Source organism: Lacerta agilis, chromosome 9 (assembly GCF_009819535.1).
Source record: "Lacerta agilis isolate rLacAgi1 chromosome 9, rLacAgi1.pri, whole genome shotgun sequence".
Classification (NCBI taxonomy): domain Eukaryota; kingdom Metazoa; phylum Chordata; class Lepidosauria; order Squamata; family Lacertidae; genus Lacerta; species Lacerta agilis.
Genome location: NC_046320.1, coordinates 46,524,116 through 46,551,786, shown reverse-complemented (window position 1 = coordinate 46,551,786; position 27,671 = coordinate 46,524,116). Strand labels below are relative to the sequence as shown.

General features: G+C 42.2%; 1 protein-coding gene across 1 annotated transcript; it reads right to left on the bottom strand.

The window, feature by feature from the left end:
• Positions 1 to 1,745: 1,745 nt before the first annotated feature.
• Positions 1,746 to 27,671, bottom strand: ANXA5 (annexin A5). Its single transcript, XM_033160141.1, is given in 14 exon segments — positions 1,746 to 2,601; positions 3,672 to 3,794; positions 4,252 to 4,310; positions 4,727 to 4,822; positions 5,232 to 5,325; positions 8,448 to 8,504; positions 9,840 to 9,919; positions 11,087 to 11,177; positions 15,486 to 15,599; positions 16,242 to 16,259; positions 16,261 to 16,337; positions 17,170 to 17,281; positions 27,117 to 27,158; positions 27,573 to 27,671. Coding segments are annotated over 13 exon segments (993 nt in total). The 5' UTR covers positions 27,126 to 27,158; positions 27,573 to 27,671; the 3' UTR covers positions 1,746 to 2,538.

The window sequence follows — 27,671 nt, the reverse complement described above, 5'->3', positions numbered from 1 at the left end:
GACGACCAGGATGTCAGCCCCAACCAAAGCCCGGTGCGGAGAATAGAGATGGTGCGACAGGAGAGCACAGCAAATAAAGTTCATCGGGGGGTATGCCCTGGCTGCGGCAGATCACATGAGAAAAGAAAGTGCCGGTTCCGAGAAGCAACGTGTCATGCTTGTGGAAAAACGGGGCACATAGCAAGGGTCTGCAAGTCGAGTGGCACGTCGGGGTCCGCGAAACCAAGAGGTCAGAGGACATCCACAGCGACGCACCAACTCGACGATTGCAACTACCTCACGCAAATCGAGGGCAAAACTGTGCCATTTCCAGCCCAAGAAACCAGCTGTGCGGGTCCTAATCGAAGGGAAGCCGTGTAACATGGAGGTGGATTCCGGATCCGGATTCTCCATAGTCTCGGAGGACACGGCCAGATCGTTATTCCCTAGAGGTAAGCTTCCGAGATTGGAGCCCTTCCCAGCTACTCTACAATCCTAGCTTTCCCTACCCCCTATTCCCCAGTTTTGTCTTATCCCTTATAATAAAGAGCTGTTCACTAAGAAGTGTTGCTGGACTTATTGCTACCAGAACCCACGACACAACAACAAGGCCCTGTTCAAATGGGTCCACTCAGTCTCTGTCTGTCTGTCACACACAAACACACAAGCTAATGAGAACCAGGGGGGGGGGATTTGAGTGATGCAGTATAGCAGTGGAAGGCAGAAGGGATGATGAGAGTTCAGTAACCCCTGGATTGTGACACCATCCATAGCACCCCTGGGAAAGGTTTTGGGTTGCCAATTGCACTGAGTGCCAAGGTACATAACCTCTCGTTCTGAGAGTGTGTTTTATGCTCTGACTGTTCTGCAGTGAAATCCCTTTCTCCTTAGGCCCCACAAGATTCTGGCTGTGGGCCTGGGTCATGAGAGAGTCTTCCCATGAGTCATCTCAATGTGCAAGCTGTTCTTTAAAAACTTAAGATTTTTATGCTTTTTAGAAGAACTTTGGCCTCTCAGAAGCATGTTTCTGTCATGATGGAAGCAGCCCAAATGCCAGCCATTACGGAATCCACACTCGGCTAATTGCCATAACTAGGGTTGGAGCAGGGGAAATAACCTATGTATGCCATTGTGTGTAGACTGCAAATTCACTGAAGGACCAAAAGAAAAGGATGTGGTATATGGCAGAGAATTAAGTATCCTGAAAATCTCTTTTTTAAAAAAAGGAACCATGAGAGGTGTGAAGATAAGCTAAAATGTCTGAGGGTATTGTCTGGTGAAATTATAGGCATCAGAAGGGTTGGTGATGAAGATTTCTAGTGGTTGGAGGTGGAACTTTTTTTAAAAAAAAAGTTTGATTATTACTTTTTTGGGTTAACTTTGTGTTAAATATGTATTCTGCAGTTGACCTCCTTTGCAATGTTTTATTTTGAAATCTTTTAAGATAATATTTTAGTTTTCTGTTAATTATGTTGCTTTGACTGTACTTTCTTCATGTTGTTTAACTGGTGTTCTATTGATGTTTTAATATGCTGTAAACTGCTTTGAGATTTTTCTTAAAAATATAAAGCAGTATAGAAATGAAACAAATAATAATAATAATAATAATAATAATAATAATAATAATAATAATAATAATTTCAGCAATCCACATAGCTCTTCTCTCATACCCATAGAATAGGAGAACTGGAACAAATTCTAGAAAAATGAGATATTCTGGGGAAGAATTGCTTAATAAATAAAACCACAAGTATTCAGAAAGCTCATAGTTTGTGGGTACATTTTATTTGTCCTCCATATATCATTTAGTAAGGTTTTTCTTCCTTTTAATAGCACCAAATCATTACAATACATGAAGATCATGCATAGGTCACAATTTCAAAGCAGTTACTGGAAGCTTTCTGCAAATTAGTGCAAATGCAAAAAATATAGTTCAGGTTAAAAAGTAATTTGGTTTTAGTTCTTGGAATGTCTTTTACTTCTTCTTCTTCTTCTTTTTTGCAAAATAATAACAAAAGGCACCAGATTCCTGGCTTCCAACATGGTTTTCAAAACAAGGGAGACACATTTACACAAGAGGCACTTTGCATTAAATTATTTTACACAAAAGAGGCTGAATCCAGACTATGTTAGTTGCATTAAGTCCCCATTGAGTTAAACGGGACTTAAGTCACGACTAGCTTGTCACATTGATCTCAACGTGCAACTAGCATAGCCTGATCCCAGCCCCATGACTTTCAACTGGCCGGCTTAATCTTTTTAAGAGCAGCCTGTATGTTAACATTGTATAAAACTAATATAAAATACTATCAATGAAAAACAGGCAGTTCCCTAGAAAGGAGTGGCAATACTATGAATGTGATCCGATAGGGATTTCAACAGTAAGTGTTACTATATCATCATACTAATGATATGCACATCGTGTTTGACAGCAAGGATATCTATGAGAAACGCAAAAAAAAGGCTGCAGCTCTAAATGCCAATGGAAAGCTTAGCCATACAAAGCGGGAAGGAGGCACAAGGCAGGAGTTAAGATTCTGGCTTTCATATCGCCGTCAGTTAGTCATCTTCACCACCACAGAGCAGCAAAAGGCCTTTTCTATAATCACCAGATGTATCTTTCTACAAATCAAAAGACAGGGATCAAATGGCAATGAGTCAGTAATGATTCAGGGAAAAATTCTTGACAAATGACAGCTTTTGTACCGCAGGAAATCCATTTGTATGACTATCCACTACGGAATGGTAAGCAAAAGTTCTCCAGAAAGCTATTTATTTTGTGCAACATATATTAAAAAAAAATATGCAAAAGGAAAACGGGGGAACATCTATTTGCTTTCCTATGGCAGACCAAAAAGTCATAACTCTAAACATTACAAGGAGGATTTAAACAACTTTGATATCCTTTAGCGAATGCAGGCAAAAGGGAAGGCCCTATGTACACATAAATTAAACCAGAACACTTGTATTTAAGCCAATTAAGGGTGCAATCATATGGTTGCGAGGAGGGAATGCCAGCGGGCATACAGATGTCCCTGTTCGTGGGTGAAGAGGAAGACTTGACTCCATATACCCCTTCCCTGCCGCTGCAGAAACCTCCACCACCCTTGCCTTACTGATTTTTGCCTTGCATTACAGATGCTGGCATACTGACACCAGTAGAAGCAAGGGAGGATGCAGCAGATACATTGCAGCAAAGGAGCCATAGGTTTCGTAGTCCCCTGACACTCTCCCCACACCCATAATGTGGGGTGGGGACATAAATACACCAACATCAGGACTGGTGTATCTTCCCTTCCATCAGCAACAATGGGGGGAAATCCTTTAAAAGGGAGAGAAAGCCTGGAAATAAAAGGGAAACACTACTCTGTCTTCACTTCCATCCAGCCACCAGAAATCCAGCAAGGAATTGGAAAAACTAGTTTGCCTGCCTTTAGTTCTCCCTCCTGACATGGGACTGGGAGGTTGCTCAGGAATGGGAGCCCACATAAGCAAGCTGCCTACATGCCTCATGATGGTAGGTTTCACATGTGTTGGAAAGTGGACTTTTTTCTATTTGCAAAATTGTCACAGTTGTACAGCTAAAATACAAACACGCAGCATTCCATTTTAAAAAGAAAAGAGCAGCATCAGTCAGTATTTCCCATTCAAAAAGAGAATGAAATATACTAGTTTTACAAAGCAAGTCCTACCTGAATTGCATGGTACAAAGATTTTGCAAAATTTCTTCTGAACGCCTGTCTGATGTCCAGCAGATCAATTTCACTCCTTGAAACTACGATCCTGATCAGGGTATCATCATCAGTGCCAGCCCCCTGGTAAAATCAAAAAGGAACCAGTTTTAAACAACCCATTAAGAAATTAATCTACTTTCAGGTACCATTCATTTCAGTTGGAGAGAACCATGCACATGCTTAATTTTTCCCACAGAAGTCAGTGACAATAAAGGGCTTAAACTTTTGGCACTAAGCAAATAGCTGCATCTGAGAATGTTACACAGAATTCATATACAATAGAGATATTTGAAGAATGTATATAATACCTTGAGGATTAATAGTCCTCCTTTTTGCCATTGAAGTTAGGAGATTTTATCACAATTGCATGAAATAGAATCCTGAATTACTGCACTATAGTAATGTGGTGAGCTCTCTATAGAGCACCCAGTGCTCAGCATAAAAAAGTCAACATTTTACCACCCTCATTTCGTTTCAAACTGGAAACTTGTCCTTCTTTAAAGAGAAAGACAGAAAGAAAGGTAAAATAAGTACTCACTTTCACTGCATAAAACAGTGATTCAGCAAGATATGCAGGAACACTTCGGACACTTTTCACTGAAAGGGTAAAAAACAATCCAGTTCAGTTTGAAAACAGTGAAAAATAACTTTGTCTGAATGGCATGGTGCTTCTCACAGAAAAGGCACCTTCCAGTATTTCCATAACAGGGCGTAACAGTGAGCTATGCCGCAATTCTGTGTACATCTAGCTGGGAATAAAGCCCTCTGGGCACAATGGGATTCACTTCTGAGTAGATGTGCAGATTTGCCCTGCTATCTCCTTGTGCCGTTGTGGGGTCTAGAATTCAGAGCCCCGTGTTAAATACAAAATAAAAAGCAAGCAAGCATCATGTCTGAATCAGATTACCAATACACCATTTTGTTTCTTTGATCAGCACATTGTGCTGCTTTCCTCCCAACAGCTTGCTTGCAGTTCTCATAAATAGTGCATTGCAACTAGGACTGCTCATTACCAACTGCCAGCAGGAGCTTCTCTAGTGGACCAGAAGTTTCACGGTCGATTGTCTCTTCAATTTGGAAGCCAGAGATAGTCATATATTTGTCAAAGACTGAAAGACACAAAAGGAATACATAGCAATTATGTGTATTTTACATATTGCTTCCTTTCTGCTTTTCTAAACAAACATAACAAAGCCTACACCCATCCAAACACAATCAACATTTGGGCAGAAGAGTTGAAGGAAGCAGGATAGTAATGAATTCAAGTGTTCAGGAAAGTAACATGGACCATTCTACTTAAGACTGAAAGTGAGGAGTGCATTATCCTCACAATCTGCTAGCATGTCAAGGAGAAATGTTCTAAACCAGGTCAAGTTCACCCTGGATCAGAGCCAGGGCACCCCACACAGAAAACCAAGACCCGGTTTTTATTCAAGCTTCATTCCCACCACTTGCACCCCCAGTAGGATGATTACAATCCTTTAAAAAGAGAGCCCAAAATGTTACAGTTCTCCTCACCCTTTCTTAAGTGAGCCACACTGCGAGTTCCCAGGATGGTGATGAACTTTTCTTCATCGGTTCCCCATTTCAGCTCACCAGCTCTAAAGAGCTCCTGTTAAAATCAGAAGAAGAAAATGAATTTAAGGTTTTCTCTCCCAAAAGCAAATGTGAATACTTTACCATATTGTGAATAAAACCACCGGGGGGGGGAGGTTTAGCCACAAAGCCCTTAAATGTCTGAGGGGCAGCTTAGGCTTGGGACTTAGGACCAAAGAACCTACCGGTAACTGCACTCTATTTAGGCACAGAAGTTTTGAACTATCCCTTATAGAACTACATTTGCCACATTCATTCTTTTGGAATGATACCTTATCTCAGTGATAGATCCAGGTTTGAGGAGTCCCTTGGACAAGATGCCTCAATGCCCCCTTTCACCCTTTCCTCACTCTTAGTTTCATTACTTTTATATTTGTCACCCTGGGCTCCTTCAGGAGGAACGATGGGATCTAAATTGAAATAAGAACAATAACAACAATAATAGTGTGCTTCATAATGAAATTGCCTCCTCTTTTAATAAATGGCTTTGGGCTTTTTTAAGGTATACAATCAATCTATTTTTAAGTACAATCATTCCAAGGACTTCTATTTGTGAAAGGGGGTAAATTATGGTCAGTCATATGTTATCCATTTGACACCCTTTCTTGAAATATGAATGATTCATACATTAAAATGTCAGTGGCTTCCCATGTGATCTAGCAAGAGACCATAAATGATGCTTAAAGGGAATAACTGTTTTGCATACTGCAAAGTAGAAGTGCTTGCACTTGCTTAATGCTTCGCCATCACATTATTCAAGTGATACTGGGTTTGTGTCATGGCAAAAGCAGACTTGTGTCAATCTTACTACTCAAACAACCAACAGTCCCAAAAGGCAATGTCAATATATTATTTTGGAGAACTTCATTAAATGCTCCATTTACTATGGCTTTTCCACAATCCTTTTGCATGCTCTATAGAACAGGGGTCAGCAACCTTTTTCAGCCGTGGGCCAGTCCACCGTCCCTCAGACCATGTGATGGGCCAGACTATATTTTTTGGGGGAGGGTGCCCCACAAATAACCCAGAGGTGCATTTTAAATAAAAGGACACATTCTACTCATGTAAAAACATGCTGATTCCCGGACTGTCTGTGGGCTGGATTGAGAAGGCGATTGGGCCACATCCGGCCCACAGAACATAGGAAGCAGCCATATATAACTGGTAAGGCCACTGGTTCATCTGGCTCAGCACTGTCAACACTGACTGGCAGCAGCTCTCAAGAGTTTCGGGCAAGTGTGTTTCTGGAGATGCAAGGAAATGAACTTTTGCCATGCAAACCAGGTGCTTAACCAGCTATGGCCCTCCACTTGTCTACCAGGTTGTCTATCCTAGCCATAGGCCTAGACCATGGAAGGTCACCATGCCCCATTTTGTAGCTGGCAAACCATAGTGCAACACTAGGGTGGAGGTGTGTGCTCACTCTCTCATTTAAGAGGAGTACTTCTTGCAAAGACACACTGTAGCACTAGTGTGGTTTCCAAGGTAGAAATGCAGTAGTGGGATATCACTGGCCGAGTACAAGCAGTACTTGTAAAAAAGCAACACCACACTGCATTTTTAAAAATACTCTCAAGGGAGGTTGAAATACTGCTGAATTTTAATTTTAATTTTTTAAGAAAGGTACTAGAATGAAGGATACTTTGGGAACCATGAAAACCTACTCTAGGAGGAACCCCCTCTTGGCAAGGAAAATCATTTAAAATGGCGAGCGATAACATTTGATTAAGTTGTTCTGTGATGAAGCATCTAAGATTACTATAATTAACTACCCAGCCAGTCTGCTCTAAAATACAGTGTGACCTAAGTGATGACTTTGTTGCTACCACTCCTTTTTCCTGTTTGTAAACCAACACAGAGCTTGCACACACACACAAGCAGAACCATGGAAAATGTTGTTCATCTGCTTCCCAAAAAGAATCCCATCAAAGTAATTTTACATGAATGGTTTTAGCACTCACTCCACCCGCTTATGAGTCACCCCTAAGATCTGAATTAACACATATACTATGACACACAAGTGGGACTTGCAGCATGTTGCAAAATGGAACACCCTCGTTCAGGATTCTCTTCCCTCTTGCTTTTCTATTTCGAATCATGGGACAGTCAGCCTTCTACAGCCATTGAACATCCTCAGTTCTTGTTGGGGTGTTGGTGGGTCCCATCTCCTTCCCACTTAATTTTTTTTAATGTTAAGAGTAGTGCTGTTGGGTTGGTAGACACGCTGGAGCAGATTTTGGGGTGTGTGCAGGGCGAGGAGAAGAGACAAAAGTCCAGTTGCACCTGTGGACCCTACTGGTGCAGCACTGGATACAACCCTATGACTCTGTTGCACATCAGAATGAAGCATGGCCAATCTCTTGACACAGTAGAGCTGTGCAGCAGCATAGATTAGTGCCAGGCTGAGCATGTTCCTACTGAATGGCGCAAGGTCAGATGGGATGCTACAAAATGCTCCCTCTAACATGCCAGTCAAGACTGAGCCAAACAATTTCCAGAGAGAACCACCAGCCTAGATTTGAAGAGTTTGGGGGCCTCATCAAAAGAGGAAGGTGAACCTACACCCCCTTCTTTCTTATTGTTTGGGAATGGGGAGACCTATTAAAGTTCTTGAGCCTCTATTGGGCTGCTGGCGGTTTTCCCAGAATAGAAAGAAAATGATGGCCGCCACACCCAAAAAAGTGAGGTTCAATCTTCCTTTGTTGCAGCTATTTCTTTCCCTAAAGGCACCTCAGAATGGATCATTCTGGGGGAGGGGGGACAAAATGGTGGCTGCAAGCTTAATAGAGGCTCAATAAGTTGTATCAACACACCCCAGGAATTCTTACTTGCAAAAATATTCAAAATGTCTCTGCCTTTTACAGGCTGAGAACAGGGCTCTGAAATGCAGGGGCCCTTTGGGACCAGTTCCAAACAGTGCTTCCTTTATTTGCCAAGTTTGTACAATGCAGTAACTGCAGAATGTAAGATGAAAACAAGGGAAATAAAAATAATGGGAAGGCCTTTATTCTCAATGCACGCACTACTGAATGGGCTGCAGATCTACATTTCCATGCTGGAATTGCACCCTCAAAGTGAACTTCTTTTAGGGTGCTTTTTCAAAAACACTTGGGGAAAAGGACAAATAGAGAGTCTTACCTGAGCATCTTTCTCAACCAGCCCCTCATTCACTTGGCTGCCGGGGTCTCTATTGGCCTAAATGGGATAAAAGGGGAAAGAATAGAATGGGTTCGTGAATATAATGAAAGAGCTGAAAATACTTGGGTATAAAAATTCTGCACTGTCGAAAAAGGTTTTGATATGGCAAAGAGAAACACAAGAAGCTGCCTTATACTGAGTCAGACCAATGGTTCAATCTAGCTCAGTATTGTCTACATTGACTGGTAGCAGCTCTCCAGAGTTTCAGACAGGAAGTTTCTCCAAGTTCTATCTGGAGAAGGCGGGAATTGAACCTGGGACCTTATGCGTGCAAGATAGATGCTCTACCGTTGAGCTATGGTCCTTCCCAAATAGTTTTTTGCAGCCACTTCAGCCTTCATTGGTAGGCACTGTGCATGGGCTACACATGCCCTATGTGATTCACTGTCTCCAGTATGCAGATAGACAGGGCCATGCTGTGCATGGGTGCCATGTTGCATTTGAGCTGTGGATACTGAACAAACAGTTTCCTGAGGGGAAATCTGTTGGAAAGTATCCTTACTGTCAATGTTATTGAGAGGATGGCACATTTGGATGAGAAATGCCCATCTTGCAATAGTAACCTTTTCTAAAAGGTAAAGGTAAAGGAGCTCTAACAGTTAAGCCCAGTCGCGAACAACTCTGGGGTTGCGGCATTCACTTCGCTCTATAGGCCGAGGGAGCCGACATTTGTCCGCAGACTGTTTTTTCTGGGTCATGTGGCCAGCATGACTAAGCCGCTTCTGGTGAAACCAGAGCAGCGCACAGAAACGCCGTTTCTTCCCACTGGAGTGGTACCTATTTATCTACTTGCACTTTGACATGCTTTCTAACTGCTAAATTGGCAGGAGTTGGGACCGAGCAATGGAAGCTCACCCCATCAGGGGATTCGAACCGCCAACCTTACGATCTGCAAGCCCACCTGCATCCCAACCTTTTCTACAGTACTACTAAAATTGGCGTAGGGGTTCCAAGGAGCAGATACAAAGGAGGAAAGGGAGGGGGGAAGTCACTTTTAAAAAAATGGAAAGAGGAAAGGGTGAAGATGGTCTACGAAATTGGGACAGGACCCCAGAACTTACAACATTCATGCTCTATGATTCATGTTTTCCTTCCACCCACTTTGCTCGTATCAGTTGGGCAAATTGCGTGCTTCTATGGCAAACAGGCTTTTAGGTGAAAATGTCTGAACTATACCCTTAAAGAAGCAAGGACCCATGTATAAACAGGCTTGGGGAGATGAATCCTACCCCCACAAAACGTATACTGGAGCAATAATGCAGAGACTCCATTTTAAATAAAGCAGCCCTTGTCTTGAATTTTCTGCTTAAGCCATCTACTGTAGGTGCTTACCTGAAGAAGAACTACCAACATCCTCTGATAAAAACCAGAAGTGTCTGAAGTTACATGATCTTCTAAGTCAGCTTCATATTCTGCAAAAAAGGGGAACACATCCATCAATGTAAAAAATGTGAGCTACTTTATGCCATACATATGTATAATGTTGTGTGTGTGTGTGTGTGTGTGTGTATGTATGTATGTATGTGTGTGTATGTATGTATGTATGTATGTGTGTGTATGTATGTATGTGTATGTGTGTATATATATATATATATATATATATATATATATATACTAGAATTGCAAGTCCCGCAAGTACGTTTTTTATGAATGAAAATATACATTACATGCATTATGTTGCTTGCAAAAATATGTGTATCTGCACTAAATTGCATCAGGGCCTTCTTTTTTAAAAGAAGTTGCACTGATGTGAAATGTCGTGAACTGAAGACTGGAAAAACGAGAAACTTAAACAGACATTGACACATGGGTCACTTGCACGCATTCAGCTATTCATGCACAGCTGCCCCTGCCCCACAACCACACTGAACAAGTGGATGTGGCAGGGGCAAGTCCATTGAGGCAGGCATTGGTCTCCTTCGTCTTTGTGCAAGAGATCTATGTGAAGGTAAGGTGTGAACAGGGCTTCTGATATTCTTCAGTTTCCCACCCCTGAGATCAGACATTTATACTACAAGTCACACAGCTACCCAAAGCTACCCATCTGCAGATTCCTTCTCTATAGTAGAGTTACCAGAAAGCCTATCTGAAAAGAGAAACTGCAGCACAAAAATAACAGTGTGAATTGGTTGCCTTACTCTATTATGCTTTGTATCTTTTTCTCCTCCTAAAAAAAACCTATTCCATCCAATTGCCTGTATTGCCTGTATTAAAAACAATGCGAAAGGGCGGTGTTAATAGCACTTTGAACCAGGAAATAAATCAATGGTTCAGAATGAGCCTTTTCAAATCACTAAGTGGTACCGAATTCCCTCTTTCACATGTTGTTAGAATCCTGTTCGTTGACTGAATTAAATTCTATAGAAAATGTCAAAGGAAGAAATTCAATTATGTAGTGCAAAGTACAAGAACATGCACCCGAAACAAGGCATATGAAGCTTTTACAAGCCTTATCTCTCCAAGTAATGAAGTTGCATTCTGTATATTTTCCACTTCCCTTATTCTATTATTTCATGCACAGACAAAAGCACCTGCAAGTACAATAGTGTTTCAAAACACAGAAAAAGCACTGCTTTTACCTTCCTGATAAACTTGTTTTATATTCCGGATTTCGGCTGGTGTTCTGGATGCAAGAATTTCAGTAAGGACTTTTTCATCGGTTCCTGCCCCCTGTAATTAATGGATTTGGTTGATGAAATGATGTAAGTTATTTTTGTTCAATATGCACCTCTATCTTAATCTCATGGGGGTGCTCATTTTCTACAGAATTTTCTTTTTAAAAAACAAAACAAAAACCACACCTCAAACATTTAATTACTTAAAATGCATTTGAAAGAAATTCAGAATGCTCAAGACTACAAAGTTCTGCTTCCTGAATGCCACGTCAACAAGGGTACATGAAGACCCAGAAATAGAATTTGCACTGACTCACACAGGAAATGTGGCAGAGTTAAAAGCTGAAGTAAGGATTCCTACAACACGGTCCTTTTAATAAAACTAAAAGAAAATCCCAATGGGCCTGCCCAGCGGATGGTTTCAGTCTCACCCAAGAACAGAATGACCACCATCTCTTATCAGTAGTACTGCCAGATGACAAATGTCCAGCTGTGGAACGGAGACAATGAGGTCATGGTATTTCTCTGCATGTTTGCAGGAAAGTGTGTTCTTGAATCTGCCTCCTATTTCCTCCAATATAACCGTTCTCCACCAGCAAAGTTTATAACAGAAGCAAAGAAGAGGAGCTAAGAGCCATTAGTGATTACTTTCATAACAGCTGTTGTTGCCTAATAAATACAAAGAGCAAATAAGCATGCCTGCTAATGGGAGCAAGATTGCTTTTTTAAAGTTTCATTATAAATGAATGTAATTATTCAGCATTCAAAAAAGAAATGACCCACTTTGGGGGTTAAACCAAGAGAGGAGAACATCCAGCTCACAGATCAGATGTGGCTTGCAGCCAGATTTCCTCCAGCACTCCGGTCCCCTCCTGATCACCAGTTGTTACAAACTTTTATTATTATTTTTTTAAAAATGAAAGTCTAGGAAGAAAACAGAAGGCGAAACTTCAGCTTAGTTCATAACTCCATTCCAATTCTTAACAAGAATGAAATATATGCCTCTTGTTTCCTGGGAAAATTGGTGGGTGGAGAGGAGCTGGTGGGATCTCCTTCCCCGAGACCACATTATTTCACTGCAATTCCTGTCTGCACCGGGGGGTGGGGGTGGGGGGCAGCAAGCTGGAGTCTGAATCAGGAGAAGGGGGCAGTGGTCAATGGGAATCTGTGCCAGTCAGAAGGCAAGAGGCAGAGGCAGGAAAAGCTTCAGAGCTGGAGGGTGGAGCATAGGATGGGTAGGAAGAAGAGGCATAAGAGGCAGGTCAGGCAAGTGAAAGGCCAGGTGTTTCCCTACCCTGTCATGCACCACTTGTGGGGATGATTAAAGAGGCAGGAGAGGATATATTATTTAATAATATCCTTCCAAACTTGCGCTAGAAAGTTCCATATTCTAACAGAGTTCCGAACACCCCCTTTTTTAGATTACGTGGTGATCAGCTTGTTGCTGACTCATCTGAGTCTTACTATTAAAGATTCCTTCCTGGTAAAATCCCTTGCCTTTTCCTCTTAAAAGAATAAACACAAGAATCTGATTAACATTATTATAAAAATAGTTTACTCACAGATTCACTCTAGTTCACAGACATATCCCTGAAGGCAGGCTTAGGTTACTTAACAACTAGAACTATTCCATATAGAAGCTAGTCCCAAGTGACTGCGGCTAAGTAGTCACTTCTCCAAACACATAGCAACATCCAAAATGGAGAACACACACACTGATCAGAACATGGATGCTGTGTGCTCCTCCATGCTAGTACAACAGACCACACCCTCTTCAAGTCTCATGTCTACTGAAGGAATGTTGTACTTGACTGCCGTTTTACATCCCACACCACTGTCCCCCAGAACCAGGAGAAAATAGAAAAGGGAGGAACGGAGGAAGCTTCCACGCAGATGCAGTCTCTGGCTACATGCATGAAACCCATCAGGGGAAGGTACATAAACCGGTGGAACAGAGGTGGTCCCCTGTTGCTGCAACCGCTCCATAGAATGCAGACCTGGGAATAGCTGCCTAGCCGTTAGATTGGTATTGCGTAGATATCCGGAGCTGTAGAAGTGACTGTGTGTGTTATCTTTGACAATAAATACTTAACTATTAGCCGTGTGCATTCCTTTGGCTAGGAAGTGACCTTGACAGTGCCCAGGACTCTAAATAGTTCTAGAGTTGCATTGCTAATGCATTTACTTAATTGCCACTTTGTACAGATGTATCTTTCTTCTAATATCTATGGTCACATTACAACTCTACAAGATTGTACTTTGAAAGCCAATATTTTAAACCACCTGATCACTACAAGCCCAGATTTGCTCTACAAACATCTGGCTTAATTTATGGATGATAAACCATTTTGATTCACTTCTCTCCCCTCTTTTCAGAGCTTACTACTCATCATGTATTTGCAACACTTGTGAACAAAGTAATTCTTTATTGTGAACACATAGGAATGCTTCAATCAAGGGCCAATTCATGCCATCTGTTCGATGAGTTGAGATGTCAGTTACACTAATTTGTGTAGAAGTTGCCATGTAGCAAAGAGGTCATGTATTTGCTTTCCACCACTGTCAGTATAAAATCTGCATTTTATTTTTATTTACTTCCTATATTTTGCGACTGCCAACAATGTAAAGTGGCCTATAATAAAAATGTAAACCACAAAATATACAAACCACAGACAGTGGAGGAAAGTGTAACAAGGCCTCTTCTGCAACATGCAGACAGGTTCATGAGTGAAATGACCCTTTGGAAATCTAGGTAAACCACTGCTTTTCAGCCAGCCAGGCTCCAAACATGTGCTTGTCACCATTTATAGGTGCCCTGCAGAGGTGTGGACTCCAGTGTGGGTTCTAGTACCCAAAATGTCATTCCAGGCAGGAGGGAGAAACAGAAGAGTTGTAGGATGGGTGGTCATGGAGAATTATCAATGACTGCTTTCATCAGGCATCCAAAAAAAAAAAAAATCCCACAAAGGTCTACTCATTCTACATAATATAACCAAGCTGGCTTGAGTAACAAGTCTTTTAATCATTAACCATTCCATCCCTGTTCTTCCTTCTGTCAGCTTAATGATTATTAGTTTCATCTCTTAAAATTAACATGAGATCATAGGCCTTTCATTTACTCAGCCACCCCAGTAAGTTAACTTTCCCGTTGCCTTCCCGCCTCAAATTCCTAGCTGGGAAAGCAAAATCAATATTTGGCTAGAATACTCTGCTCAGAGTGGATAAGCAACTGGAAACAGTTTACATAGTTGAATAACTGTACTAGTAAGTAACTGTATCTTGGCGGGCTTGTCCCTGCTAAATATTCTTGGATCTAACCAGACATTTCCACATAATATCTAGAGATGATTTTGTGCTTGAATTTGAAAGGTGCTTACGAAAGGTGCTGAGAGAAATTGCCAATTGTGAGCAGTTTTACGGAACAGTTCTCTGTCTTACATGGAAAGGGCAACAAAAATGACAAGGGGCCTGCCTTATGAGGAAAACCTACAACTAGGGGATTTTTAGAGTAGAAAGAGGGACAGCAAAGGAGGAGACATGATAAGAGGCGTACAGAATTATGCATGGTGTGAAGAAAGTGAGGAAGTTTTATCCCCTCTCACTGTTCGAGAACCTGACGCCATCCAATGAAATTGATGAGAAGGTAATTCAGGGCAGACAACATGTAATTGTGGAATTTGGCATTGTGAGATATAGCAGTGGCCAATTGCTATTAAATCACAAAGAATCGCCAGGCTCAGAGAAAGGATGCCTCTTAACACCTCTTGGTGGAAGCAACATGGGAGCAAGTTGTTGTCTTCGTGTCCCATTAATGGGCTTTGCATAGGAACCTGGTTGGCTACTTTGTGAAACAAAATGCAGTGTTCATCAGGCAGAGCTCTTGTGAACTTTCCTTGCTGGTGCCCCCATCCCTAAGAATAGCATTGTAAATAATGTATTTAACCACAAACTAGAACCGTTAATGGCCATTAAAAACTTCCACTGGAAGCAGAACAGTCTTCAATGGGGTTCACTCATAAATTTAACATAGAAGGCCACCATGAAAGGAAAGACACCTTGCGATTGTGAAATTCGAGCATTCAGCATGCATGGCTTTTTTGCACACACTCTTATGGACCAGACATTGTTTGCTCTTCTTCCACAAGACAAAAAGGACCATTGAAAACTCAAGTGGTTGAGATGTTTCTGGAATTACTCAGGTGGATCAGAAAATAAACGAGATCATTAAAATGAAAACAATCACCATAAATAATCAAGCAGAACGATCATCATCATAATGATAGGAAGACATAATGATAGGAGATACATTCCTAAAGAAAAAGAAAAAGTCATCAATATTTTCATTTTGTGCCACTCATTTTACCTTAATGGCATGCTTCAGTGCATGGGCGTCAAAAAGCCGTGCAGGTCTCATCAGAGCAACCATCAGTCTCTCAAATTTGCCTGTAAGCTCCGATTTTAAGTCATCAACCAGGTCCTAATTGACAGAATGAAGAATGCCTAATTAATAAGAAATGCCTAACTAATGAGAAATGCAGTTTAAAATTAACCTGTCAGTCATAAAAAGTGGAACATATCAAGTACAAAAGAAACATAGTCACCCCACCCCCCCTACCTCCCCGTCCCACCCACTTCTTCCCCCCCTTCCCCGCTTTCTTTTCTAATGTCTCACCAACACAGACGTATAAAAATGTTATATGGAAAATTCAAGAGAGACATTGTACTACCTTTGAAAATCTTTAATAAAAAGTATTTTTAAAAAATAAAATAAAAAGTGGAACATCACTAGGACGAATGAAAAGTTCATGAATGGTGTATACTGTATCTTTCTGTGTATAAGACGCCCCCGTGTATAAGACATCCCCTATTTTGAGGGACTCAAATTAAGAAAATTGGGGGGAGATTGCCCCCATGTATAGACTATCCCCCCTTTTTAACTATTTTTTAGTTTAAAAAAACCTAGTATTATACACAGAAAGTACGGTATTTATTTGGGATCGGATGCATGGAGTAATATAAAATTTGCAACCAGTAGACCTGAAGTATTATTCATCACTAAATCCATATTATACAGACAAGTGCACACAAATCAACTCCCAACCCAAAGTAGCCTCCTTACCCTGCCAAACAACGTTTTTAAATTCCACTGCAATTTCCTGGCGTTGAGCGTTGCTTCTGCTCGTTAGAATCTTCACAATTGACTCTTCATCCGTTCCTTAAATTATGCAAATTAAAAACAGAGTGATTGATTGCAATGATGAACATAAATATTTTGTACATGAAGGTCAAGCATTGAAAATAGACTACAGTGCACATGAATATTCACTTTCTAGAATTCTGTGGTGCCGGAAGAAAGTTACTGTATAAACATATCTCTCTACTTCACCATACAATCTCCAATCCAAACATATTTTAACATGCATTATTGGTATGGCATGGCTATACCAGATATCTGCCCGTGAAAGTGCCTGTTCTATGAGGGAGATTTCTATGAACTCCAATTACCTTTTTCAAGCACAGCTTGCAACTAATTAGTTCTCCAACCTCCTGCTTCATCACCATTAAAAGAAAAGGGGAAACTGTCTCTCCCAAGGTAACCCCAGCCAATCAAGAACCCACTATGGTTAGGCAACCAATTAGATTTAGTGATACAACAACATTGCATCCAAATGAGAGCAGGAAGTATCACCTAATTCTGATCAGGCTTCCCAATGATGCCAAAAGCCAATCAAATTTGTCTACGCTATGACACCAGGAAGCCAATCAATGCTTCCAGCTCACTTTAATAAATCAGTGATGCCCTATTTTAGAAAAACATAATTAACATTCCTGAGAAATGTAACTATTTTAGAAACAGGGTTTCCTTCCACTGTTCAGAAAAATTATATACAGTATGGATAAATAGTTACTTTACTGGAACACATTGTTAATGATTGCTTTTCTAAGTACGGTATGTCATATCCTCCTTATGCAACATCAGTGAATGACTGCCATGGCAAGGGAAAAGCAGGAATCCGAACATGTGATTAACTCTGATAATGGTCCACCAAGTCTGTAAAACAATTAATGCCTTACCCAAGCCTTCATTGCCTTTCGAAGGACCTCAGCATCAGCTCTGGCATCAAAGCCAGGAAAATCCATCACGGTCCCTTTTGTATACTAGAAAGAACACACCATTACATTAAGGCATTGAGGTTTGGCAATATTATGGTAACTCCAAAAGCAGGAGGAAATCCTACTTGTCTAACACTAACATTAACACAATATCTAAAATACATGAACCATAAGAATCCAACAAGTATTTAAATACAAAACTTTCCAACACAAAAATAAAATAAAATCCTCCAGTCAGATAATTAAGGGGGACACAAAGCTAGGTAAAAAATCTGCACTTCCCAAACATCTAACCAAGCCAAAGAAGGCATCCAAATATAGAGAGGCAAATAAAACGTTGTGTGCGTTTTTATAACAAACAAAGTTTCATGAAAGCTCATCATTTTCTTGAAGAGAATTCATATGCCCCTAATTTAAGGGGCAGCCAACATGGTGCCCTCCACAGATGTGTTGGACTCAAACTCCCAGCAGCCCAGCCACAATGGCCAACAGTCTAGGATTATAGGCGTTCTAGTCTATCAACATCTGGAGGACACCAAAATGGCGTGCTAGGTGTTCCAGTCTTCATAAAACCAGACTCTTATACACCCTTCTCCTTTAGGGACCTGGGCAACTTGAAATGGTGGACTTACGGATGGTTGAGAGTGATGGGTAGCTAATCAATAGGAGATACACAGCTTTTAAATTTATTTACAAGGTGAAAATCCAGTTCATCACCTCCTGACGAAATCTGCAGGTTTCTGTGCATGGATTTGCCTGAGAAGAGAAGACTCAGTGTCACATGATGTTGGGACACCAGAATACATGTCAACTCCATTCCAAATAATGTGAATGGGTTCCTTACTGATCTCTTGTGTCAGAACTGACAATAAAGATAAATGGACAACTTTAGAAGTTACAAGGATAACCCAGACCACCACCTCATGAAATTCCTTTAAAATGCAGAGTAAACAGGAAGGGGCAAACAAAGATTTGTGGTACACCAATGTGCTTGCTTGCAAATGGTCACCACATAAATAAGAACTCCCTCATGCCTTCACAACCTCAGAAAGTCACCTGAATCTATTCTAGATGTCACCCTGTGGTAATAAAACAGTTGTGTGAAGGACCATTTCATTTTCTGTCTATTCCTTCCTCCTAATAACCCTCAGTTTTATAGTCTACACTACTGGCATTGTAACGATATGTGCAAGTTTCACAATATGGCAGTAAGTATCTTCTTATCCTTACTTGTTGGGTTATATTAAGCTAGCATTGTTCTCTTACTCCAGCAAGGAAACTCAACTCTTTATTCATCAGTTTCAATTAATCTGCTCTATTGTTAGAAAACTGGCAAAAGGGATCTAGCTCAGAGGGCAACCATAAGTCAAAGGCAAAGACAGAGGACAAAACAGAATTGGCATGTGAACAGCAGCTGTAATTTATCTGGCAGCAGTGTGTGTGTTATTCTAAGCCAAAGCTGAATCATTATATCCCAATGGGATAGCTGCCATGCTACACTACATTAAAAAAAAAGATCTAGGCGAAGTAAATGCAACAGGCAACATAACAACATGTCAAAATAAGACATTTATTCAATTTATTCTGAACTAGAAAACTCAAAAGACCCCAAAAGGCTAGTACACACTAATTTTTCTGCCCCTAAATTCAGAATGATTATCTCCACACCCGCTGGCATACCCCTGCCCAAACTTATAATCAATACAAATAATACTATTGTTCAGACTTCTACGTTTCTGCTCATGTGGCAGGGGTGCCAGTGTCCTCTAGCAAATGACTAGCCAGGGGTCAGCAAACTTACCGTGCCTCGGGCCAGCGTCTCTAGCACCGATCGTGCGGTGGACCAGAGGGTGGGGGGCACGCACCCATACGCATGTGCACATGCTATTTCCGGCGCACTTCCAGGATGAGGTCACCGGAAGTAGCTTGTGTGCATGTGCACGGGCCTCCTCTGACCCGGATGTGCACCGGAAATAACACTTGCGCATGTGCACAAGCTATTTCCGGTGCTCCTCTGACCCAGAAGAGGCAGGTAAGAGCGGGCGGCGGCAACAGGTGACGGGGGTCGTCGCGGGCAGGATAAATGAGTCCCTCGGACCGTATCCGCCCGTGGCCCTTAGTTTGGAGAAGTCTTGACTAGGCCCACCACCACCATTTGAAGTGGAAGATTTAAGACAGGATTGTTCCAGCAGTTGTGTGGTGACTCTGCTCCCTCCCAGCTCCAAGGCTGGAAGGCCAAGGTTGTTTGACTGCTTGGGGGGGAGCTGTCCAGCAGCACCCCTGCCTTCCAACTGTTTTAACAGCCCCTTTCCCTGCAGGAAAGACAACCAAGCCCTTCTTGGACACCTGGAAGCAAGACACCAAAGCATCTTCCTTACAAAGGGCCAAGCTTACAAGCTCCTTGCCTGCCTGTCTGAAACAACTGGCTAATAAGGCGTTTCCTTAGCAAAGAGAAATTTGGACCGCCATTTTTGTATCAAGGCCAATAACTGCAGGCCCCTGTTGTTATTATTACAAACTGCTTACAAATGATTCTTAGCTTTAAAATATGAATCAATAAATAAATTTGGGTTTAAAGGAACATTTGGTTAAGAAGACTGCTGCTGCATGTACAGGTATACTGTCTATTGAAATCAGTTTAGAATAACCTTTTGATTAAACTATGAACTGGGTGGAGGAAGGTTTTAAAAAAATGATCTGAAAGTGTCTCAAGACTGGGAGATCAGCAAGGATTATTTTTCTTGGCATTAAATACATATGAGGGGGAACCATACTGCAGCCAAATTAAAGAGGCACTTGCTTTTTTTCAGTATGGCTGAACTAATCCCCAGTTCAGCTAAGTTTTCTGGGCCTGTCTGTTGTTTGTGTTAGGATTACAACACTTACACTACTGAGTATTCAGTGTGAGAGGCTGCTTGCAATGCCGTTTGCAGTTAGGAAGAAAGAGTTACACAGAGTTGGCACAATGTTCATTTCTAGATCTTATCATAACATGTGGGCAAATCCAGCAGAATGCTTATGATGGAGAGAAATAACACAGAAGGGTTGGGGAGGAGCATGCATATACTGAAGATTCAATCCTGTATGCAGAGTTTTGCAACGAGCTCCGTTCACACAAGCAATCCTAGTTAAACAGCTCAGATGATTGGAAGCCCTCATCTTGCAAGTATATGCATGTTTAACCACTGTAAAGCTCGCATTCCAAGTAAAGACAGTGACATTCATTGTGAAGGTAACTTACTAGGATTTTGCTGCGGCAGAACCCAGGTGGAAAACTACCAGCCTGCCCATTATTTCATTATCCAGGACAGCTGCCAGTATTGAACTATGTAAACAACGCTATCAGGGTGGTAGTGGGGAGACTACAGTCTGCAAACATACGTGTGCTCTGAAAACAGGAGAGTTAGCAGGAGGTGAATGGGAGAGAAGACAAGCTAAGCAGTGATGCAAGGGAAAGATCAGCCAAGGTATGTTTGAACAGCTTCCCAAGGCCTGTGGGCTGCTTTAGTTGTTTAAAAGAATAGGAGTTATGGAAACCTGCCAGTTTGAGTGGAAGTTCAACGGAGGAAAGACTGTTTAACTCTTCCCTCTCCTGACATTTCTCCACTAAAAATATCCTTTATAAATGAGGAAACTTTGTAATTCTCTCCCACTCTGTGGGGAGAAAAATCAACAGAGGGATTTTGAGTAGACAACAACAGATGGGAAAGGGTTGAGCAGTCTCTCCTTCCACCACTCCTTCATACCAGATTGCAACTACTTCTCATTTTTTAAAAACATTGCAAGGCCGTCTGTTGCCTAACCATCCACTTTTGGTCCTTAGCTACATCATTGATTCCTAACCCTTACTTCTAAGAACATCACCCTTGCCTATTCATTTGTTTGCTACACCACTATTAAAATCCAATTCATGTCCTCCTTTGATAACTGATCCAAGAGAGCAAATATATTCTTCTTGGGTACCTCAAACCAGCAGGTTGTTGCGGAATCGCACCATCTGTTTTCAGATAGCGGAAAAGAGACAACATGACCCACACTGGATTCGAAGGACTTTCTTCTTCGCTGTTCCTTTTTGCAATTCTATGCTTGCACATCATAGCAAAGCTCCATGCTTTTGTGAAACTGACTTGGAGAGGGGTCTCTTCCTGGCTCTCTTCCATTAGAACACTGGTGGGTGGGTGAGCGGCCAATTTATTTTTGCCAATTTGTGCCATTGCACCTGCACCCTCAACCCATTTATTATTGCTAATTTTATTGGCAGAAGCTAGCACTGAGTATTTAAAAGTCTGTACAGTGGTACCTTGGGTTACGTACGCTTTGGGTTGCGTACTTTTCAGGTTACGAACTCCGCTAACCCGGAAGCACAACCTGACGTGCGTGCAATTTGCGCATGTGCAGAGCGTTTTTCGGTTTTTTTCGGGTTTTCGGGTTTTTTCGGTCTGCGCATGCGCAGAATGAATTGTTTGGGTTACGTCCTTTTCGGGTTACGTACTGTCCCATACCATTCTTCTTCTCCGCCCCACTTCCCACTGGCAACAAAATGCTTCAAAAACCTTAAAAATGCTGCTGGACCAGAAATAGCAGCAGGATGGGAAATGACCAAGCACATCCTGGACAGCAACAAACCTATAATACTTCAAGTCTGCCCTGCTCTGAAAATCTTTTTATGTATATATAAGTAAAGGTAAAGGACCCCTGGATGGTTAAGTCCAGTCAAAGGCGACTATGGGGTTGTGGCACTCATCTCGCTTTTAGGCCGAGGGAGTTGGTGTTTGTCCACAGACAGCTTTTCCGGGTCATGTGGCCAGCATGACTGAACTGCTTCTAGTGCAATGGAACACCATGATGGAAACCAGAGCACACGGAAATGCCGTTTACCTTCCCATCGCAGTGGTACCTATATATATACTAGCACTGGTGTGCTTTTGAACTGCTAGGATGGCAGGAGCTGGGGCAGAGAAACAGGAGCTCACCCCGTCACAGGGATTCAAACAGCCGACCTTCACACCGGCAAGCCCAAGAGACTCAGTGGTTTATGGTTTAGACTACAGCGTGCCCCGCACTAACAGGAAAACACTTCTGAGTGTGCTCACAATATGAATGAGCCTGCTTTGTCTCTCCAGGGATGTGTGCTCTAGGGGCCATTTCCTACAGGATACATACATTTAAGTGTAACATACATGCAGATCATGTCTGTTATGAAAGACAGATGAATGAATCCATCATTTTTCTTTTTATAAAGGAGTATGAGCACCAACCAGAAAAGAACCATACCCTTGCCTATGTTTTTTTAAAAGAAATTAATGGATGTGCTCCACCCTTTACAGCTGATGCAATGTGCATATATTTTACAATATACCTTCCCTGAATATAAATAGATTCATAACAAACCATGGACATTTGGCAAGGTCTATTCAGGTTTTAAGCCATGTGAGTGACCCATTTTTTCAAATGTCCGTTCTTGAGTACGAAGACACTCTGTACATGAGTAGAGGCAGTGTTGCCCTTAGTACAAAATTATTTTTAAAAACCCAGAAAAAGTAGCAATGTTGGTTTAAGAACTGCCCAATTAAACATACCTAAAAACAGTACACACATCTTTTATATTGCATATTCTCCAAATGTACACATTGCAATCAACTCAATTAATGTCCTGGGCTTCCTTTCCTAGTATCTTGGGACAGCATCCAAGCATTTAACAGTTGTGCACCGCTACTATAGAAACAGCTGTGTTACAAAAGCTAAACTACTCCAATTACAAAGGAAGCAGGTAATCATTACAGCAAGGTGGTTATTCTAGACATTAGGTGACAGTACTGTGATATAACATTACAACTGTTAGTCATCCCAGACTACAGCGGAGCAAGACAATGCAAATACTAAGTGCCAGTAACTTCTGTAATACTATTTAGCATGCCTTCCATAAGACTGAAAAATTATCTTACTTCACTTGTAGTTAGCTCCTGCTTGTTCATTCCTCTTAAGTCAGATTTGATTTTTTTCATTTAAAAAAATCCATGCTGCTTTGAATGTTATCACAGTGCCAGACTAGATATGATGTGGAAGGTATTTGAACAGACATATTCCCCAGGCTTCAAGAATCAGAGTAACTGCAGGCAAAACTAGCTGTTCTGAGCCCCTTATATTTACTTCATTTACATCATGCATCATCCCATTAAATAATCAAACTGTTTCTCTGTCTCATCTATCTTCTCAAAGATCAAACTGTGAGCTTCATGGAATTCAGAAAATGGAATGTTTGTATGAGCTGAGCCAGGTATTTCACATTATTTTGACTCTTACTCCCCTTCAGAAGTTATCACACACACATTCTAATGAATGCATGGAGAGGCCCATAAATGCTGTTCCTGGCTCCGATATCTCCAACTCATACCTTTCTGTGTTAAGTAAAAGATCTGAAGAGAGAACCTACGTATATCTGGCAGAAAATGCTTAGGCTTCCCATGAAATTCAGGAAGCACAGACAATTGGGGTTCCCTGATCATGTGAAAAAGCCTATGCACCCAACACATGAAGGTCTGGGAACAGAGCATGGATGCTCAATGTGTATGCAGCCCAGCTTCCTCCTGGACTGTAACGCCATGTCAATGTATTTTTCTCAATTGTTTTGTTCAGACTGAAGACACACATAGTGTTGATTCTCATGTTTATGAATGGCAACCAATTTCGGTTAAACCAGTGTTTCCCAACCACAGAGGGAAGTGAGAAATGAAGAGGGTAAATAATTTTATTTTATTTTTTTAATCCTGATAAGCTGGCTATCCCGCTTGGCCAATCACAAGCGGGTAAGGGGGTGGCCCATCAGGGCCTAATGCTCCTTTTGCCATGTGCGTTTTCTTGGAGCAGTCCTGGTTTTTTTCAGTGGGAGAGGGTGATAGCTGAGGCTCCCGTTTTGATCACTAGAGCCCGCGATCCACAACCCCCACGTCAGGTAAGTGCGCTGGTGGGGGTGGCAATGAGTTGCTGGGCGAGCCAGAACTGCTTGTGCTGCTGCTAGTGCTGGGCCCGGTGGAGCCTGGGCCTGACTCTGCAAGGCCAGGGTTCAATCCACCCAGTGCCTAGCGGATCAGGACGGATGTGTGCAGAGGGGTGCAGGCCTACCAGCATCATCCCAAGTTTCTAAGCAGAGATTGGATAGCCATCTGTCATGGATGCCTTAGCTGAGTTTCCTGCATTGCAAGGAGTCGGACGAGATGACACTTTGGGGTCCCTTCCAGCTCCATTTATTTTTTTTTCAACAATATTTCATTATGTTCCCATCATTTTTTGCAATTGTATTTTGTATAGATTATAAAAATTATAAATAAAATATGTTCTATTTACAAACAACACATTTACCGGTAATAGCTACTTTTCTGCCGGAGGGATGGGGAAGCATAGACATAGCCGAATTTTTGTTAGGGGGGGCAGAACCTCAGATTTGTATTGATTTTACTTATTGGTGGGGCAGCTGGCCCCTGCCCCCCTTGGCTACACCCTGAAGGGGACCAGGAAGGAAACAAGGTCGGAAGGGGACCACACAGGAAAAAGGTTGGGAAACACTGGATTAAACACTTTGAGCAAAAGCACCATATCACATAAAGCCTCCTGGACAACATCTTCCAATTGAGGCATTTTGCACAATCCCCTCAAAGTTACTGAGTGATAGCAAAGCAGCTGGACCCACTAATGCCAGTGGGAGCTGTGTGACAACACACACATGGGGGCCTGTTCCAACCAGGACTGAGGCCGGGCAAAAGCTTAAAGGCCTCTCCCACTGTGCCATGCTCCCAATCTATGTACCTACAACCAAGCTGCATTACAACTGCCACATATGGAATGGCCCATTGTTCCCAGAGATTCCTCTTTTGAGTTTTCCGAGCTTTCTTGGAGTCAAACAACCCTGACAGGGGAGTTCCTTAACTGGAATCCAAACTCTTATGTTACAGATAGCAGCTCCAGTGCGAGGAAGTTCGATTTGCACAGGACCTGTGGAGCCTCTGCACCACGCCGATTTCTCAACTTGGAATCATTCCCCAAAGCTGATATTGTGAACAGAAAAAAGTTGCACATTTAAACTATTAACCTCACAAGTTTCTTCCTCTCTGGTCAATAGCAGCTCAGGGATGGGGCAATTTGGGCTGGCACTATGACACTGGGGCAAAGGATAAAAGGTGTTCACCCAGCCCAATATCATGGTCCAAATTATCTTCACCCACCCCACCCCCCGCTGTTTTTTTGTAAACTTATAAAATATCTGTAGTCACATGTGTTTGGTCCTTCAGCTGCCATTCCTGGACACTTCAAAAGTAAAGGCTTGCGATGATACTAAAAAGTCTTCGTACATATTCATTTTAAAAAATATTTTAAGGTTTATAAAGAAAAAAGTCATTCAGAGAGAGAGAGAAAAATGAATGCAATGCAAAAGAAGTCTGGCCACAAGGAGTAAGTAATAGAAAACAGAAGAGGTGGAAAGTGGAATTTGGAATCTTTCTCTCTGCCTGGCTTCTTGCTTCTTAACCACTAGAAATGGGCAACACCCACCCACTCACAGCACAAATCTACAGTGCAGGAAACTTGGCTAAAACAATGTAAAATGGGGAAAGTCTGATGTGGATTTCACATGATTAGGCTGAGCTCATGTTGCTACGGATTCTGCCTCTCTTTAAAACTCTTGGATAGACTGACTCAGATGGAATTCAGCACTGAGCAGTATGAAAGTTAAGGGCAGAAGTGAAAGTCCCTTTTATCTGTAGGGCAGACTTCCCCACCCACCAGAAAACACTCCTCTTCAGTAAGGCAGGGACTAAGAAAAACGATGGGGAAAGACTGTCAAGGTCACACAATCACAGAATCTTCGAGTTGGAAGGGTCTCATATGGTCATCTAGTCCAACCCCCTGCAACACAAAGCATCTATGACAGATGGCCATCAATCTGTTTAAAAACCTCCAAGGAAGGCGAGTCCACCACCTCTTGTGGGAGTCTGTTCCACTGCTGAAAGCTCTTACTGTCAGAAAGTTTTTCTGAATGTTTAGTCGGAATCTCCTTTCTTGCAACTTGAAGCCATTGGTTCGAGTCCTAGCCTCCAGAGTAGGAGAAAACAAGCATGCGCCCTCCTTCATGTGACTGACAGCCCTTAGATATTTGAAGATGGCTATCATATCATCTCCTCTCAGTCTCCTCTTTTCCAGGCTAAACATACCCAGCTCCTTCAAGTGCTCCTCATCAGGCTAGTTTCCAGACACTTGATCATCTTGGCTGCCCTCCTCTGCACATGTTCCAGCTTGTCAACATCCTTCTTAAATTGTGGTGCCCAGAATTGGATACATTATTCCAAGTGTGGTCTGACTAAGGCCGATAGAACTGGTACTATTACTCCCCCATGATCTGGGCACTATACAGCCTAGAATAGCATTAGCTTTTTATTTATTTTTTGCTGCTGCTGCATCACACTGTGGACTCACGTTAAGCTGTGGGTCCACCAAGACCCCTAGATCCTTTCACATGTACTGCCAGTAAGCCAGGTGCCAACTTCCAAGTACTTAACAGAGGAAGGAAACTTTGTTATGTCTCTGCCAAGCATCTTTTTAAAGCCAACAGCCACCATGACCGTTCCTTTGCAGAGCTTACTTTGGGAGTTTTAATGAGACCTTCCCTCGATCTAACCTACCGCCTGGTTGTAATAAAGAGGGGAGGGCGGTTAGAGACCCTGCACATCGCCCTGAGCTCTTCAGAGACAGACTGGGAGAAGATACCCATACAGATAAATGAAAGCCCTTCAAGATGGCGCCAAGGCTGCTTCCCCCACCCACCCCCTTCGTTAATTTAATAAAACACATTTTAATAAGGAGAAAGAAAAGGAATCCGGGTATGACTCACCTTTGCCATTGTTTCGGGAATCGATCTGGCGAAGACGAGACGCTGCAAGAAAAGACGAGCAGAAAGTATCAAGTTGTGCTCTCTGGAGTTGCCAGTGAACTCTGGCAAAAGCGCAGGAAACGCGGGGGCGCAAAAAGGCAGAGCAGCGGAGGATTCCCTGCCACTCCAGCACCCAGAAACTTCCGATTCGTAATCGTCACGTCGGGAGCCAACGCCCAAGCCGGCAAACGTGTCCCCACGTCCCCCCTTTCCCCTCAGCAGGCGCACGGAACTATCACAGACAGAGAATGCCTTCTCTCCTGCAACGATGTTTACGCGTTCCTTATATATCGCAGGATTTTATTTTATTTTGTTATTAGCGCACTGCAAGCAAGAGCCTTCACTACACTTCTCTATAAAGTGCCATTACCCCTCTCCAGTCCACAACTCCTGGCCCACACGCACCGCGGAACTCACCGAAACTCGGCCGACGGAGAGCAGCGAAGCGCACGGCAGCGATTACACCAAAGAGTGGAGGCGCTCAGGGAAGCGCTGCGGTTCTCGCTGCTTGCCACG